General features: G+C 40.0%; 1 protein-coding gene across 1 annotated transcript in view; it reads left to right on the top strand.

Annotated features, from left to right (window-relative positions):
- cdh22 (cadherin 22) overlaps positions 1-18,498 on the top strand; it is a 315,121-nt gene that overhangs the window by 276,411 nt on the left and 20,212 nt on the right. Inside the window, exons 14-16 of the mRNA XM_042495051.2 lie at positions 8,996-9,113; positions 13,324-13,473; positions 13,793-13,894. Of these exons, the coding sequence (XP_042350985.2) occupies positions 8,996-9,113; positions 13,324-13,473; positions 13,793-13,894 (370 nt within the window). The remainder of the gene's footprint in view (positions 1-8,995; positions 9,114-13,323; positions 13,474-13,792; positions 13,895-18,498) is intronic.

Raw genomic sequence — 18,498 nt, 5'->3', positions numbered from 1 at the left:
CATAGCTGGGCTCTTTGGCTTGACAATAAAGTAGAAGGCACACAGGTAACTAACAAAGTGAATTTATTAACAAATAAGAAACCACAAGGAGTACCACCAATAAATTGGAAAAATCTGCAGTCAGTAGTGCAATGAGTAGATGAGTGAAGATATGTTTTCTGAGTGTTAGTATAAACAACAGGAAAAAATGCAAATTTGTGGGGCACACCAGGCCCAGGTGTGTCCCATGTTGGGTATTGCACTTATCAAGTTCTGCAGCCCTGCAGTGAAAAGACACAGCAGAGGAACCAAGCAGAGGGGCCATCACATGTACAACAACAGTATGACCAATATCATAACCCACTGGTCATCAGTCTGACGACGGTAAGCCTCTGAGAGTAATGGACAATATTTTGGATGATCTGGTTAGCAGGCAGATATCTAAGCTGAGACCTCCTCTTCTGTGTGGCAATCATTTCAGCTAATCTTCGTAAACAGATACAATTGCAGATTGATATTTTTAAAAGGCTAATAAAGCTAGATAGTCATCAAACAATGATCCATAGGTTCCAAGGTTGCATTTCAGCCAGTGTATTCCGCCTCTCCACACAGACTGTTTGCGTGCAGCTTTAATGAGAGTCGTCAATACTACTCAGACTACAAACAGAAACCAGAATGCTTCCAATACAAATATCTTGTCTACAGTTTCTTTGTATAAAGGAAGTTATCTGTGCACAAATACTACAGTATGACCATGCAGCAATGTATTGGATAGGACAAAAATAATACAAATATTGGCCTTGTGATGTTACTGTAATTATAGTTCACAATATTTAAATTCCCTCTTTATTTCAACCATTCCAGATCCATTTCCAGTTTTGCCCATTCTCCCAATCTGCTGCACCTCAATGAATGACATGTGCACACAATCTTTGCCTCTCAGCCCGTTCCTTGCCCACCTCGTGGTATTTATCTGACTGAATGCAGAGGGACAGATATCATATAGTGCCATGTGTGCAGAAAAAAGGCTGGGTGGAAAGCCAAATACTAAGTATGGCCCGGGGTAACGGAGGCCTGTCAGCTCTGCCGTGCTGTCTCACAGCTGGCCGAGTTGGTCACTGCGACAGATCACCTCAGTTTGGCCACGTCACCATCAACCTCCAACCCCTGGGAGCATCAATGTGAAACAGCTAAATGTTAAGCCTGTCTGAAATACACTAACACACGCACACACAAACATCACATCACATACACGTGAACACTTACTCACCTCATGCACGTACAGAAAGGGTTCAAATACAAACAAATACAGGCACTGGTAAGAATACAGCAGGAGTGAGTAAAAGAAGAAGCAAACCGACACAACAAGACAAAAAGCCAGACACTCACAGTTTTGCCAGACAGTATTTCATGAGTAGGAGACTGAGTGAGTCATCTGTTCTACTCACCAAATGCCTTTTCCTTTTGTCTCTCAAATGTTAATGTTGAATCAGACAAACCTGCAGAGTAGAGAGACTGGAATACGCACTGTTTCCTGCAGTATTTTTTAGATCTACCTTGTTCATATTGATGTTTACAACATAAACGTCTATGCTCATTGGATGGAGCTTTTGACGTGTCCTTTGATGCAGCCCTTTTGCTGTTTCAGTGCTTCTCTACAGGTGGTAATTCCTCAAGCCTAAATGATGTCTGTCGGTGCAACCCGAAAGGTCACACGGGAAGATTTTCTCATCTGGATTTTTTTGTTAAAGGAGAAAAACAAGGGAAAAAAAGTCTAGCAAAGAATGAGTTAATCTACATTTAGATTGTTTAAATAGTTAAAAGGAAATTTTCAGATTTATAAAACTTTTTGTGGCTATTTTAAAACGTCATCCTTCTTATGCCTTTGAGATTTAATGCAAACATACATATACACTATGATACTATACGATATGATACAATACAGTATACTTCATTGTCCCCACAGGGAAATTTACCTTGGACTCAGATGCTGCGACCATAAATGCCTGCACAGTCACAATAAAACAAACTACATACAGAAAGACAGAACTAGCTGTACCAAATCCCACCAATAAATTGCACACAATCCACATTGCACATACATTGCACATAACACATGCAACACACCCAGTGGTAAAACATAATGAAATGTTGGCACAATCCCTGCAGCCTACATACATACATAGTTTACTATTTCTGTCAGAAAAGAGTTTTCATTCATAAAACTTCAAGAGGTGACCCAAAGACAGGAAAATGTTATCATGAGCCGCTTTAAGCAAACAATCACTGCTTTTTATTCTTTTTTCAGATTTACCCTGTAAACACTGGCTAACCTAACCACCACAAAATGTAGTGTATTGTAACAATTTTTTCAACCTGGTGAACATACCTAATCTGTTTAATCTAGATTGAAAGGCTTGCCAACTTGACAGGCTACCGTCATCTTATAGGATAAATACCAAAATATGTTATGTTGTATGTGATTCCCTTAGCCAATGCAGTCATGCATTTCAACACGTTCTTCCTAATTGGTTAAATACCACTACTTTGTCATTGGACCTACACATCAAAAAATGATGCTCTAGTTACCCCTCTGTGTCAGTTTTGGACATTCAGGTAGGGCGTGTCAATTTATGCTTGTCACATTGTTAAAAATACACACACATTTCCACAGGAAATATACAGTTGGTCCTTGTTATATACACATAGTATATTTCACAGTATACTTACAACATTGGTAAAACACTTCATTTTTAGGTTTACTGCCTTAGGTTTATGCAACAAAAGCACATGGTCAGGTTAAGAAAAAAAACATCATGGTTTGGCTTAAAATAAGTCTGGTTGTTGCTTACATAATGTCATGTCACGTTACATAAGTCAGCAGTTTGTTTGACCCATCCACCACACCTCCCACCCACTCTTTTCGGATGTTGACATTCTTTATACTCTGGCAGTTGCTGGTGGTGGTGATGTTACAAACTGCTGCCACTTAGTGTGTATCATACAGCCGTGAAGGATGTATCTATGCTTCGGTGTCTGATGCACTGACAAAGTGGTAGGATATGATGAGTTGGTAGTTTATTAGGCTCAGTTTATGTGGTCTGTCTAGTCTGCATTTATTTGTCAGCAGGAATTTGGAATAATTACTTGCCCACTTTTCATCAAACTTGGAAGAGTAAAGCATGGGCCTAAGAATAACCAATTAAAGTCTATAGCGGATCCGAATTACAGCGGGTTAACTGGAGGATGGCCATTAGCTTTCGGATGAGGCTGCCTGCCACCGCGGATCTGGATGGTATAATGCAAACAGCCCTAACAGTGCTAAGAATAGCAACAGTGCTGACAGAGCCAACAGTGCACTCATACATATGAGAACCTCTGTCCCGCACATGCTGAGTCCAGGTAGTATGCAGTGCAAAATGGCGGATATTGTCTTGTCAGTGGGCACATGAATAATAGAAGTTTGCTGTTCTATGAATGTCCTGGATGTCTTATATTGCACCCTTCAACACTGAGAGATCTGGCATCTGGCCTTGTTGGAGGTCTGTGCTCCCAGAGTGCCCTCCTAGTTATTACATGTTTTTATTGCATGCTTGCCTATGAAAGAGCCATCAAATTATGCATGTAGCAACTGTAATATTGGCACTCCAATTTAGGTCATGATAAAATACATATTACTTTTTAAAATAAATTTGCTAAGCTTTGAATCCTATTTTAGCTCTTTGCTTTTGACGCTGTCCCCCCAAAAAGTATTCTCTCAACCTGAAATTTAATCAAGTCCAGAGCAATGTATTGAGACATTTCATGCTCCACTGGACACCATGAGGATGCTTTTTACCACTGAAAATAATGGATGTGTTTGAAAACACACCTGACGCTTACAGTGCATCCTGGGCTTTAGAGATGAACCTCTCTCAGCTCATTTTAAGTAGTTGTCTGTTTATTTATTTATTTATTTATTTATTTATTCATTACCTTCCTGCTGCCATTGCGAAATGGATGATTTCTGCTGCGAATGAGAAAGCCGCCTCCCTCTCACAACCTTGACCTTTCAGACACCTCCAGTGCAGATGAGATGTACTTTTGGGAAAGTCTCCCCTTCTTGCTTTCCAGAGATGCAGGAGATTTAAGGGGGTCAGGAAAGGGGACTGCTAGATAGAAATCTAATTAGGTGATTGTGCTTGAGGGAGCTTCGCTAGCTGCTCGATAAACTCCCACACTCTCATTTCCCTCTCGCCTTTCTCTATCTCTCCCTCAGCAGTTTCCACTCACCCCGAGATGCCGCCTGAGAGTCCCACTGCCGAGGGCAGAGTCACAGGACGCAGATCATGGCTCACTTACTACATCTTCACTGATGTTCATATTTCTTCAAAGAAATGAGTAGATCCATCCCTTGGCTGATAACAAAGCTTTTGCTTTGAGTGTCTTCTCTCTTTCTCATTATTCCTCCACCTTCGGACTGAAATAAACCTGAAAGGGCCTCAAAGAATGATGAGAGGATAAGATCAGGCCTGCTTTGACATACAGCACATTTGGTTGAATTCTCTATAGATCACTGTGGATTGACTGGATGCATGGTCTTCTTTGAAGTAATCAAACTTTACATTAAACTGCATGGCTTATCAAGTCATGCAGTAGTGTGGCAGCTTTTGTAAACCCTGTGTCTTACAAATTGCATCCATATGCAGCTCATGCTTGCTGACAATGTTTAGAGCCAAAGCAAAAAGTTGTGATTTAGAAATCTGGCAGCTTTGATGAAATTATAATTGAGGAACTGAAGCCTTTTATGATTTCCTCTTTGGAAAGGGTTGTCTGCGTCAAGGTATTGATTCTATTTTGGTGAGACTGTTTTTTAAGTGGCTAAAATACATTTTGCTGCTGTCCCCATCCACAACAGTATACTGCTTAGCTTTTGTGGCGGTACTCCTGTCTGCTTTTCCAAACTTTTGGAGTGCCGACTACTGTCTACTTAATGTAATACACCAACTTTGGATAGGTAGGCTACCTCATGCAACGCTGGTTCACATTATCCCTTTAACCCTCCAAAAAGTGGTTTTATTTAGTTAAAGGGATAACTTCATCATATTTAGTTCCCTAGCTTTGATAATGTGGACAATGCAATTGGGAAACGTTGGTGGTCAACGTTTAGCAGATACATTCAAAAAAGTGTGTCAACATTCAGTCTGATTTCAGATTTTGTTATTAATCAAACCCATACTCTCAAGAAATGTAACACTTAATAAAACTATCACAATCATGGGTGTAAGATTTGAGATGGCACCTCATGAAATGATATTTTTTTCCTCTTTTATCACCTTTGTAGTAACACAGGCAATAATTCCTGGTCCATGTGTTTCTGTGTGTTTCTCGAATGCAGATTTGCAGCATGCAAAGGAAGAAGCGTGTGATTTACCCTGAAATCATGCCGTAGCATTTTGTAATTACAAAGTAAGCCATATTATCCCAAACAACCTCCCTGAGCTATGGGTATGACTAAGCCTGTTCTGTGTCTGTGATGCAACGTCAGTGCTGAGGAGATGTTTATTGTGAAGGTACAATTGTGGCCCGGAAGTGTGCTCGGCAGTAGCTTAGTCACACGGTAATGCATAGCTGCCGCTCAGGCTCATAATTCAGAGTCGTATGCGATGCAATAAATGAATGAGGCTGTCTCGCGCAGACAGGCGACATGAGCTTAAAAGTTACACAATAAAGCAGATGTCTTTATGTGCCAGCAGGGTGTGGAGTATATCTACAGTATTGTTGTCTGAATAATCAATTTGCAGGTGGGTGATAAATGAGGGACACATTTTTCTGGAAAGGACAAGCATGAGTGGGAGATACTTTGGAGAAGATAAATGCAAAGGACAAGGAATCAGAGGAAAGGGAAATCACAGTAATGAATAGAGAGAGCAGGCTGAAGAGGCAGAGAGATAGAGGTGAAAAGATAGAAAGAAAAGTTCAGTCCAGTAAACAAAGCAATGTTTAACATTTTATAAGTATCCTGTTTCCTAGCCCATAAAGAGGAGACTGCTATTGTAACAGCTGAGTAATGGTTTGATATATTTCCCAGGATCTTATCTGATACAATAAGCTTTTGTGAGAGCAGACAAAGGAATTACAGCCATCGAAAACCCTGCTTTAATCATCCTGAGAAACGCCTCACTTAATAGTAGTTCTGGGAGTTGTTTGTCATGAGCGTCTCTGTGGATCTTTAACAGTGCCTGTGAGCTGTTCACCTGCGAGTGTGTGTTTCAGAGAGCAAGGGAAGGGGGTTTACTGCATGATTAAACTCGGCTTCTCACAAGGTTCTACAAAATTATAGCGCAATTTTTTGGTGATGGAAAAATCTCTTACTTGGCCCCCCAACCTGCTTTAATATGTTCCGATTCAGGAAACTAATTGAAGAGTGTTGGTCATTCAAGTTGATTATTAACAAATGCAGAATTGTTTACATCCAGAGGGAAGAAAGCCTGTGAGTTGAATAAGAATAGGCAAGTATAAACGGCTGACTGTGTGTGCAGTAGGAGTAATGCAATGGATACTTGTAGAGGCTGACAGGAGTGGGATGAACTGTTGCTAAACAAATAGTTGAGCTAACAAAATGTGTAAGACAGAAAATGAAAAAACTGTGCTTCCATAAAGTCAGTGGCAGCACTCAGCTATCCCTGTAAACCCAAATAAAAAACAATTTTTTTGTTATTGACAAAATTGCATCTGCCATCTGTGCTGTGTCGGCTACATTCTGCGACAGACAACACAACAGCAGTGGATACGGTGCTTGAACACCACTGAAGTTTGCATGCACAACTATGCAAACTTAACTGAATCTTTAACTAGTATTTTAATGTGGTGTGCAGCTATTCATTAGGTTGTTAATCTTTTCTTCATAGTTCAAAATTGACATTTTGGGAAGTACATTCCAAGAGGTGGTCTGAATTTCTCTGTAAAATGGCAAATTTGTTTTTATACTGACAGGCTAAACAAAAAACAAATGCCATGTTAATGAGTAGGAGTATTAGTAAACATGAAAATATCATCAGATCCCATTACAAATGACATGATCATTTATCATTTTTGATTGCATTATATAGGCCTAACATTAGGAAAATCAGATCAGTTCTGTGAAAACTATTTTACCTGGTTTACTTTTTCTGTGTCTCCATGTCATGTAAATTGCTATGGCTGAAATATTTCACAAATCAAACAAAAATGGAAAACTACTGCTTCTTTTGTAGCATTTAAGCTTCATAGGTTACATCAACACATTTACACAAAAGTACAGACATGTAATACCATAGTTGGTTAGGTGTGCAACATCAGCTCTTGCATATAGTCGTAGAAAAATCAAGAAAATCACATAATTCCTCAAATGTATTATCAAAAGAATAGTTCTAATATTTCAACCGGGGAAAAAAAGCATCATTAAAAGAACTATCTGACCAACTTATTCTCATCCCCTGTTGCCAAGTACAGAAGCTTTCTCATGCCCCTAATGTGTGATACCAACACAAGAACACCTTTGTAGATCTGTGAAACTTTAATATACGTATGTGATGCACAGCTGTCTTTTGGGTGAAACTCATAACGCTTAGTAGTCAAATGGTTACAGTTAGGTTTAGGCAACAAAACTACTCTGTTACTACTCGGTTAACTTTAGAAAAAGCATCATGGTTTTGGTTAAAAAAAACTATGCAATGTGTTGTTAATATGACACAGGCGCATCCAAGTTACAACAGCTTTGACCTGACACTAAAACAGCCCTGGCCTTTGGTTTCACAGGAGAAACAAACAGCAGTCTGTGTTATACTTCTTAAGTTGCTCTGAGTGTTAAATATTGCTGTGGATGCAGTGGTTTTTGATGATCTGGGAATGAAACCTGGCTGCTCAGACTGATTATAGGTTATAGTATTGCGCCACATATTTTGGGAAAAGTGATTTATTGAAACATGTTGTCGGAGTTCCACCTCCAGTTTACACAGTTTATGTTTTGACAGTCTCAAGACACTTAGATATAGATCAAAAGTAGTATAATACCACAAGGGGATTCAAGTTTTAAAGCCCTAAGGCTTTTACCTTTAAAGTCAAAACATATTAGCTTGTCTCATTGTGCTTGTCTGCTGCTGATATGTTTTCTTACCATTCATGTTGAGAATTTTGACATTTAAGCTACAAACAAAACACATTTTAACAAACTGTTTGTTTACTGCTGTGTGTGCAGTAAACAAAAGGTGAAGGAAATCAAAATAATAAGAAACCTCATACATAGAGTGGTGGTGGAGGAGGAAACAGAGCTGACGGATGTGATGTGAAAGTATCATTTATCAGCTTGAGGTTTGATGCTGGCTGCGGATTCGTAGGATGAGAGGAGGATGAATTGTCACCGTGAGGCCTGTGTTGAGGTGAAAGGATCTCCAGGGGCTGTTTGATGTCTGTTCAGCTCACAGTGAATCATATCTCACCTTATTGTGTCCACACAGAGTTCTCAAAATTGGATCACAGTTGAGTTTTATCTTTGAATGTGGATCACTATTATTATATAGGTTTAGATAGGAGGGCGACACCCTCACCAAGTCTCTCTCTGTTCTTCTGCACATTTGCATTTAGTCTTTGCTCTTTCTTAGAGCAGACACACAGAATATCTCGCTCCTTTTCTGTTTAAAGAAAAAAAAGGCTTTTTAGCGAAGCATTTTATGATAGTTTTGCATTTCTAACATTAAGACATTTTTATGTTGCTGTGTCAACTTTCCAGAGAAAGATATTTTTTTTTAATCTCTTTGTGACTGTAGCCCCTTTGAACTGCACTTTCACAGGAAGCTTTCTGAGTCGGCTGCATCCACTCACTCCACCTCACTCCCTCCCTCATGAAAGAGGCATTTGAAATGTAAAGTGTAAAGTGCTTTTCATATTCATTTTCTTGTACCCATTGAGTAGATCTGAGCAGAAAATCTAACCTCTGTTTCTTTTCTCTCTTGTCCTTTTATTTCGCTTTCTGCTTTGGTTGCTTGTCTCTCCGTAGCTAATTCACACCATCAGCGTGGTGGATAGAGATGAGCCACAAACTGGACATCGCTTCTACTTCACCCTGGCCCCCGAAGCCACAAACAATCGACACTTCACCCTGTGGGATATCAAAGGTGAGAGGGCAAAGGTCTCTTTATTTTGGGTTTTGGTAAAGAAGCAGATCATCAGCATAAACAGATGTTTTTAGGGATAATGGTACAAGCAGGAACCTCTCAGACTGGTTGTTGTTTATTTTTGTGAGTGGGTGTGCATGCATTTTAAATGTGAACAGGTGCAGCAAAACTATGCTTGACTGACAAATATTCAAGATCGTGATGAAGCTCATAAAGATGGAGGACTTTCAGTGATCTCACTGAGTGACTGGCAATGTGAGAGTTTGGTGAAATGCTCGAGGGCATCTTGCAAATGTAGACCTTAAGGCAGCATTGAGTTAAAGTAATTTAAAAGACGGCAGCTCCAAAAAACTTGTAGTTACTTTGTTGAGGTGCCAGATGGTTGATGCTGTTAAAATAAAACAATTCATAGGGAGATTTGACAATCCCTGGAGACTTTTTTTAAAGCAATGTGAAATAGTTTTTTTTTTCTGTGGCATTTATCCGATTACACTTTTTATATCATTATTTTTGAATAACACCTCCTGTTGTGGTCGTCTTAGCAGTTTAATACTATTAGAAAGTGTTACATGCATACATGTCTGACTTTTTGTACATGCAAAGACATTGTATGAAGACGTTTTCCTGAGTGTTTACACTTCATTGCTAAACTGAGCTTTTTCCCACAGTAAAAGTATTTTATATCAATGTAATTCTCTTTTTTAAAACACGTTGTCTGACACTGAATTTTTTTTTATTCCTCTTAAACCAAATGTGCCTACATAATTTCCTCAAGTGTCATCATGAAAATTGCATTCCTTTTAAAAACATGCAATGTAAGGAAACATTAAAATCACTGTGTTTCCCAGTGATGACTGCTTTGTTGGGAAGATGTGTTTTCATGCTTGTCTTTCTTTTTTTTTTTCGCAAACATGCTTGCAGATCTCTCATTTAGAGATGTGTACCTAAGTGAATGTGACATCTGACTAAATCAAGATTGATCTGACACCAGGAAAATGTCAGGGGAGCAGCCCTTGCAAGGAAAATGTCACCGCGCTAAGGCAGCGAGGCCTGCTGCAGTCGAGCTCACAAGCATGTGAAAGGATACATGCATAAAGAGCACACACGTACTGTACATACACATGTGCATAGGCGTGCAGGAAGAGTTATGACAGAAGTGGCCCTCTGGCTCTTGTTTTCTCCTCTACACATTAATACGCATACATACACAAGCCACAACATCATGCAGACCATTAGTGTCTCCTTTTTTTGTGTCATTTTTTACCACTACCTCTCTGATTATGTGCAGGTAAAAGAGTAAACTGATGTGTATGTACATGATTAGGGAGAGCCACAGTATATTCATGTTTAGATTTAAATGTTATTGTTCCCACCTTTTCCCTACCATACAAGCATATAAACAAATTGGTCTAGATAAATACATATGTACTATATATGTAAGACATATGTACACAACCACTACTGCAGACCTGTATATACAGTATGTTGGTGAAAGACAAACAAAAACCCGACATAGACTTTTGATCCTCCCACCCCTCTTTTTTCCATCCTGGTGTCTCTTTTCATTGACACATTTGTCAACCTGTCACTTTCAATCCGTCACTTCTTCTTTTCCCCATCATGGCCTCACATTGTGTTCTGTTTCCAAGCCTTGACACACAGTGATGAAAAGCCCCCATGTTGCTAAATTCTTTCAAGTTCTCGCTGGCAGTCTGTAAAGCAAAGCCCTATCTTTACCAAATAAAACTTTGCTGTAACATGACAAACTGCCACCATGTTACCTGGAAAATGTCCCACATCATGCTTAAAAATAAATTTCATATGGTTGGAAGGTGAAGAAATTTTATCATTTCAGTGGATTATTTTTTACTTCAGTATCTTTCTCTGTTTTTTTGTCAGTCAGTGCTAAAAGTTCAAAATTGTGCCACTGTGGGATGCATTTATATAGCGTTAATGGCAAAGCTACAGTGATACAACCTCCAGGAGGAATCGTGCTGTGCAGTACAAAGTCACTATAGTCTTCAAAACCTCGTGGGCCGGCTTTGGCTCAGGAGGTAGAGTGGTCGGCCACTAATCAGGTGGGTATTGGATTCCTGGCCCCTGCAGTCTTTGGGCAAAGTGTCCTTGGGAAAATACTAAACCCCAAGTGTGAATGCTCATTGCGCCTAATGAGCCAGTTACCATCTTGCATGGTAGCCTCTGCCACCAGTGTGTGACTAGGTGTTGTAAAGCACTTTCAGTGGTTGCTAAGACTAGAATAGTGCTATATAAAGGCAGCCGATATACCGTGTTGCTCACTTAGTTTTGTTAGCGACAAATCATATGTTTTATTCTCCAGTGGCTGTATTTGTTTTCTGTGCCTTTGTGTGTGTAAATGAATACACTATAAAGTAATACATATTGTGACAGAAATTCAATTTACATTCCAAGACTGTCCACAAAAGAAAAGAAAAATATTGTTCAGGTCTAATTTAGTTTATAGTAGTGACACTGTTGAGCTCTGGTTCTTTAACTAGTTCCATTCAGGAGAAAAACTTGTTATTTTTTGGTTTGCTTTCAGTTCTCGACCCTGTATTTGAGAAAAGAAAATGGCTGGAGTGAAAGTTCTGTTACAAAACTATATTATGCATCCTTGCGCATTTTTAATTTGGTGTGGGAATCCTGGATCTTTCTTAGTGGTTATCTGGCCAAACCTGTGTATCACATAGACACCACCACTTATCCCAACAGTTGTTGGGTGAATTACCATAAAAATGTGTGCATATAGGAAATTAAATTTAAAAATAAATTGATCTAGACCAAATCACCAAATACATGCAAAACTGTAAGTTATATGTACTTGGAATTTGCAAATGTTAAATTTAATGGTAACAGCATGCAAGCTAATCCCTAAGGGACTTGGTTAAAAATGTACAAAACCAATGCTTTTAGACTACAGTTTTAGAAATGGCAGATATTTGATCACATTATCCCATTTGACGTCTAACAGGCAGTGTGTGTCTCATGTTTTATTTCCCAATTGCTCAAGGAAAGAGTATTAGCATATCATTAGCATACCATTAGCATACCGTTACTATTGGACAACCCCAGTCCCGGATTGGAAGTAGCGCCCATAATTCGTGCAGAGTGTCATGGGGGTTTGGAATAAGGTGGATAAGTACGATTTTACAGAGCTGCATAAACAAGTTTTAAAGTTTGTTTTGTTTCAAAGTTACACAAGATGCCTCAGTCTATTATCTTCATATGTCTCAAAGAGAATCTTTTTCTAAAGCAGACAGCTGTGGAGGAGAATGCTGTGTAAAAGTCAAAAGGACAAATTCAGGGGCGTAACATTCCCGTACATAAACAGTAATATGAAGATTGTGCTACATGTGCCAGAGGAGCTCTAGGGCGACATGGATAACTGTGATATATGTTCTGGGAGATGGATTGCTTGGTATCCACAAGTCTACCCGCCAAGCTTCTCTGAGTCTATTTGTCAAAGCCTCCTCCCGTATTCTGCATTACATTTATCCATGTCTCCGGGAGAGAGCTCATATATGCACACCGGTGAAGTTTAATTTCAAATAGTAGCTCTCTCACTCATTTTCTCTACTGTTTTTGTTTGCTTGAAAAAAACAACAACAACAACAAAAACCCCAATGTGATAGCATACATTTTTAGAACAAAAGCAGTTCTCTTTCCCGGTGAAATCATTCAGTTAAAGCTACAATCCCAACACCTCTTTTCTGGAGTCCTTGAACCATTTATTATAGCAGATGATATATTCAGACTATGCATAACGAGACTGGTGTTTTTCTGACTTTTTCTGTTCACTAGACCATTTCTTCAAAAAGTTATTTTCATTTTATTTTGAATCAAATAGCAAACATCTTACATTGCCAAGTGTCAAGTCTTGAAAACTATGATTTGTCCTGACATTTTAGTAATGTCAAATAGGCCTGCATGATCAACACTCCCGTTTCTTTGTGCTTTGCTCAGTGCAGTGTTGAGTTCAAAGGAGACATAAAAAAAGAACTGTAATGAAAGCACTCACTGGATGGAGTTTCATCAATCCCACTGCAGCCTGCTAAAAAAACAGACATCAGAGAGCAGACTAAAGTGGTTTTGTTCTTCAAATATTAAGTTTCTCATGTGTAATTCTCTGCTTTACCTTGTCTCTCTGACCCCCATCCTGCCCTTTTCCAACACACTCACACCGCCCACCCAGACAACACAGCTGGCATCCGGACCCAGCGGTCAGGCTTTAACCGCCATGAGCAGAATGTGTACTTCCTGCCCATCCTGGTGGTTGACAGCGGGCCTCCCTCCCTCAGCTCCACAGGCACACTGACCATTCATGTCTGCGGCTGCGACACAGGTGAGAGCTACTGTAGGAACTGCGCTATTATAAACATTAACATCACTGTCACCTTCTGCATCAGCAGTGCTCATGAGGTCATCTACTGTATATGCCATTGGTTTTGGTCAGCAAACAGTTATTATCAGCTTGTGAAAAATAAACCAAAGCAGACAAATCTGCAGACAAATCGCCCTCAACGTGGTGAATATATAATATATGCATAATTAAAAGCAGTTTTTTTTCTGTTGATTAAACAGTGCTTAATCCTTGTCCACTGAAATGACTCATAACTGGTGTTAAAGCTGTACAGTAAATGCTTTCTTTCCCCTTTTCACAGAGGGTGCCATCCAGTCCTGCAATGCCACAGCCTATGTAATGAGTGCTGCTCTCAGTCCTGGGGCACTTATAGCACTACTGGTCTGCATGCTTATCCTCATAGGTAAGCAGATGGATGTACTCATGGATGTAGTAGCAGATAAATGTATGGATGTACAGGGAGATACTGTAAATGTATGGATGCATGATGGATGGTTAGACCGAAGGATAAGCGCAGTTCATTAGTAGTACTTTCCTAGGGTCATTGCTTGGTTCAACTACTCCAGCAGGACCACTACAAGCATTATGTTCAATTTTACTAAGCAGTGCTTTCGACAGAATCAGAATCTGTGCATGGCTGTAGCTGATAACGTGTGTGTATGTGTGTGCCTCATCTCTAAATTCAGAGGATTTCGCAGGGCTGTGAACACAGCACAGGCCAAACTCATCATGAATTATTTCAGCCCATTCTTGTTCCGAAGTTGTCAAATATTGCCACTTTTGCAATGCTTTGGGCATAAGATCCAGACGAACAAAAAAACAACAAGTGCCGTATCTGCAGCTTACGCCACTTGACAGCATTGGCAAAGAACAGTTCAGTGTTATTTTACGCCACTGGCAGCACCTGCCAGCAGCGGGATACACTGCTGGACAGTGTCAGCTTGAAACGCTGCCGGTAAGAATGTATAAGGAGCATGAAGGTCCCTATAGACTTGGCTGTATGGATCCAGCCCCGGACTTTCATGCGGGAGTCTGGTGTTTGCTTCATGTCTGAAAGTGATGTTTGTTTTCTACACTTGTGCCCTTTCTCTCTAAATCATAATAATCAATTGGTTGCCATGTGCTTTTGTTGCCCAAACATAACCACGTGCAGCATAATCCTACTTTGTGCTTCTGTTGACATCAAGGTAGTGGCATTCCGGAACAAAAAGAGCAGATGCAAAATAATACCTAGAAGGTTATATGTAGACATGGTAGCAGCAATATGTGAGACTTGGGATGAGAACGTGTAAGGTATTTTTATCCCTCAGCAGCAATTTAAGTCATGGCATGGATCATTTTTCAGTTGATCCGGTCAAAGCTGATCAGAACGATGGATAAGAGGAGAAGCAGAGTGTAGAGTGTGTGAAAGCAAATGTTGAGACCCAGCACAATGAAAGGTTTAGTTTCATTTTCACTGTGCCTGGTATTCTACTGCTTCTTCAGTGACAATAGTATGCTTGGCACTCCAAAATTGCATTGCAGTACCTATGTACACGGTACAGTATATATGTTTCAATAGTGCTAGAAAATCTATTTGTGGCAGCAGATGGTTTAATTATGGCAAGCCCACCACAAATAAATGAATGTGAAGGAAACCCTTACTAAGGCAAGACTGAGGGCTGCACATAAAGACATCATGTCTGCTACTCATACAATCATGCAACCAAGCATGTGTCTTTTAATGGATTGAACACTTTTAGAAGTTATCTATATTTCACGAATAAAATTGCACATGCAGTGGCAGAAAAACTAAGTCGAATGACATGAAAACAAGATCAATTTTTCATCTCTTTCATGAACGGCTTCCCTGTTGGACATTTTGTTGCTGCATTTCTGAGGAGAAATCCTTTGTTTAAACAGGAGCAAAGAGGATGCCTGAGTTCATGAATGATATCAAGCCACTTTGATCCTTGGAACACAGACAGAGATGGAATGAATAGGAGTGAAGTGGTGGGGGGTTAGAGAGAGCAAACAGGCAAAAGAGCTGCATCAGCACTTGTGTACCTCTGGAGCAGAGGGCTTTAAATAGACAAGGCTTTCCAGACATTCTGATTTTAATACACATGCACAGCTACACACTAACATACACATGCATGCACACACTCACCCTCTCAGAGCCCGAAGAGGTTTAGTATTGTCATATCTGAAAATTTTATGAGTTGGCTTCTCGTTCTCCCCCTGCCGTACGTCTCAGCATCCCACTCCTCAGTGACAAAAAAAACGACAACGCTGTCATGGTGTTTTGTCTCCCCCGCTCTCGCCTATACACGTTTCCCATCGTGCAGGCAGTGAATGATGGATGACGTGACACCAGGCAGCGTTAACTGTGACTAACATTGCTATCTATTTCTTTTAAAGAGCTTTTCTAATGAGAGTTGTTAAAACTTGGTCTCCATTTACCAAACCATCTACTGGAGTGAACTTCAAAAGCAGAGCATCATTTATTCATCGTGGCTTTAAAAGCCTCAACAAAAATGTTATGTACAAATCTGAGGCAACCTCTGCTGGCTATAAAAAAATACCGTTTTTGCAGTGTATCTTGGTTTTGGTGTTCTGGGCTAGATGACATCCCCTGAAAGGCTGTTGGAGTTGAAAACAATTCTCTGGCCTTTAAACTTTCGGAAAGTTAGATACTGTGCAGAGAAAAAATATGTGGTTGTAGGATTGTTTTTGGTTTTTTTTTAAATCCAGCCTTGGTGATTTGGATGATACTGTGGTGATATTCAAAAGGGGCACTATGGATATTCATGCTCCTTTTGTATGTGTTGTGATCTGAGCTTCTGTTTTTTGTTGTGGTAGATGGTCTTGCTGCACAAACATTTTAGTGCCTCTGAGTCTGGTATGTGTATCCTACTGGCGAGCTAATTGCTGTTGCTCTGCACTGCACTCATACCAAAAACTGTATAAATAATGGACATAACCATCATGGCATCACCCAGTGGTTTGTGGACTACTGTTTTGAAGTCTCTTGTTTGACATTTCACCCATTTCCATCTTGTTTTTTGGAACCTGAAGTGTCCAAATTTGGCCAAGAGGGTGGGGCTGTGGAGGAGCGAGGGATAGATCTTACTGTAGCGATGTCTATCATGTAGACAGCCTGTCACTTACGCTGTCCCACCCCTTAATATACATAACCTTGGCTTAAACAAAATGAAGTTAGGTATATAATGATTTCTTGTACAGATTTCATTAATGGTGCAAATAGCTATAGAGACCAAAACTTTCCTGCACCAGGCTGTTTATTTCTGCTGTAAGGTGGGCATTTTAATATGGGGGTATCAGGGGATACTCTGTTTTGGAGCAAGCCTTGAGAGACTGATCAAAGAATTTCAGTCTTAAGCACTTCCAAGTTGACTTTCATTTCTCATCCTCAGTAGTTGCTGTTCGTCTCATATACCGGTTACATGTGATACTGGGACGGTGGCAGTGCAAATGCATATAGCGCCCACCCTCCAATCTTTGGCACTGTTAGCTGCTAACCATTGGCATGACCACCCCCGTGTTGAGAGGCATCCTCTGAATCACAGATATACTGAGAATATCATACAGAGTTCTTTTAAGAATTTTGGTGTTTTTCGTGTTTCTTATCATTTAGCAGTGATGGGTATAGACTACTGAAAATCTATAATCATGTAAAAGTACAAATGACTCAAAAGTAAAAATTACCATTTGTGAAACTGACTCAAGTAAAAGTATAAAAAAAAAAGTATCTGGTTAAAAATTACTCAAAGTACAAGTTACTTTCTGTTTTGTAGACTGTAACAAACTACAGTTTCCCCGTGAGTATTAACAAAGTATTTCTTAATTCTTATTCTGATTAACATGTTTTAGGGTTTGCAGGACAGTGCAAAATAATGAAAAAACAGCACTTGTTGATTAAACTTTAATAAAGTAGAGCATGTAGGCCAGTGAAGGTGGTTCAGGCATCTGATTAGGATGCCTCCTGGGCGCCTCCCGTTGGAAGTGTTCCGGGCACGTCCTACTGCTTAGGAGGCCCCGGGGCAGACACAGAACACGCTGGAGGGATAACACATCTCATCTGGCCTGGGAATGCCTTGGGGTCCCCCAGGACAAGCTGGAAAGCGTTGGGGAGAGGGACATCTGGAATGTTCTGCTCCAACTCTTGCCCCCGTGACCCGGCCCCAGATAAGCAGAAGAAAATGGATGGATGGATGGATGGATGGATGGATGGATGGATGGATGGATGTAGGCTAATCAAACAAATAAGAATAGCCTATGCATGTGAGATGTGAGCAGTGTCCATCTCCTCTTCTCTACCCCTCTTACCTTCATCAAAGATTAACATTACACATGATAAATAAAATCAGGGATTCCCCACACATTCATTTATTTGTGGTAGCCTGCCACAATCAAAACATCTGCCACCAAAAATTGTTTTATTTTTGTTTGTTTGTTTCTTGAAGCTGGACAATTTATTCAGAGCACTATTGGAATACAGGCTATCTACTTTACAGTAATTAATTTCACCATGCTCTTGGAGCGCAGAGCATACCTTGGGCACAGGCGAAGCAGCAGAACACCAGGTGCAGTGAAAGATCTGTAGCACCCTTACCAGTCAGCTACCACTAGGCCATCTGGACGTTCAGGATAATCACAGAATCACTTTTTTATTTTTATAACAGCACCATTTAAATTATCTGTACTGACAGACAACAGAGGGCACTAATGCAAAAGTTTGGTTCTTATGTGCCAGTAGTACCTGCCGTATGCATCTGCCTTTGGCACCTCCCCACACCCCTTAAAGTGGATCTGTCCATCATGTGATGTCAGAGGTCAACCAGAAATAAATGAAATCAAGACAGGTGGAGCAGAGTTATTACAATGCAAATACAAATTAGATGAATAAAGGAGCTAAAAATTAAAGGTGAAGCAGGGAAGGTCAGAGACAATAAGAAGAAAAGTACTCAAGCTAATACTGCAACACGTTTCCAACAAGCAGTTATT

Source organism: Plectropomus leopardus, chromosome 2 (assembly GCF_026936395.1).
Source record: "Plectropomus leopardus strain MGB_pleo_1.0 chromosome 2, ASM2693639v1, whole genome shotgun sequence".
In the NCBI taxonomy this organism is placed as follows: Eukaryota; Metazoa; Chordata; class Actinopteri; order Perciformes; family Serranidae; genus Plectropomus; species Plectropomus leopardus.
This window is presented reverse-complemented; position numbering and strand designations above follow the sequence as displayed.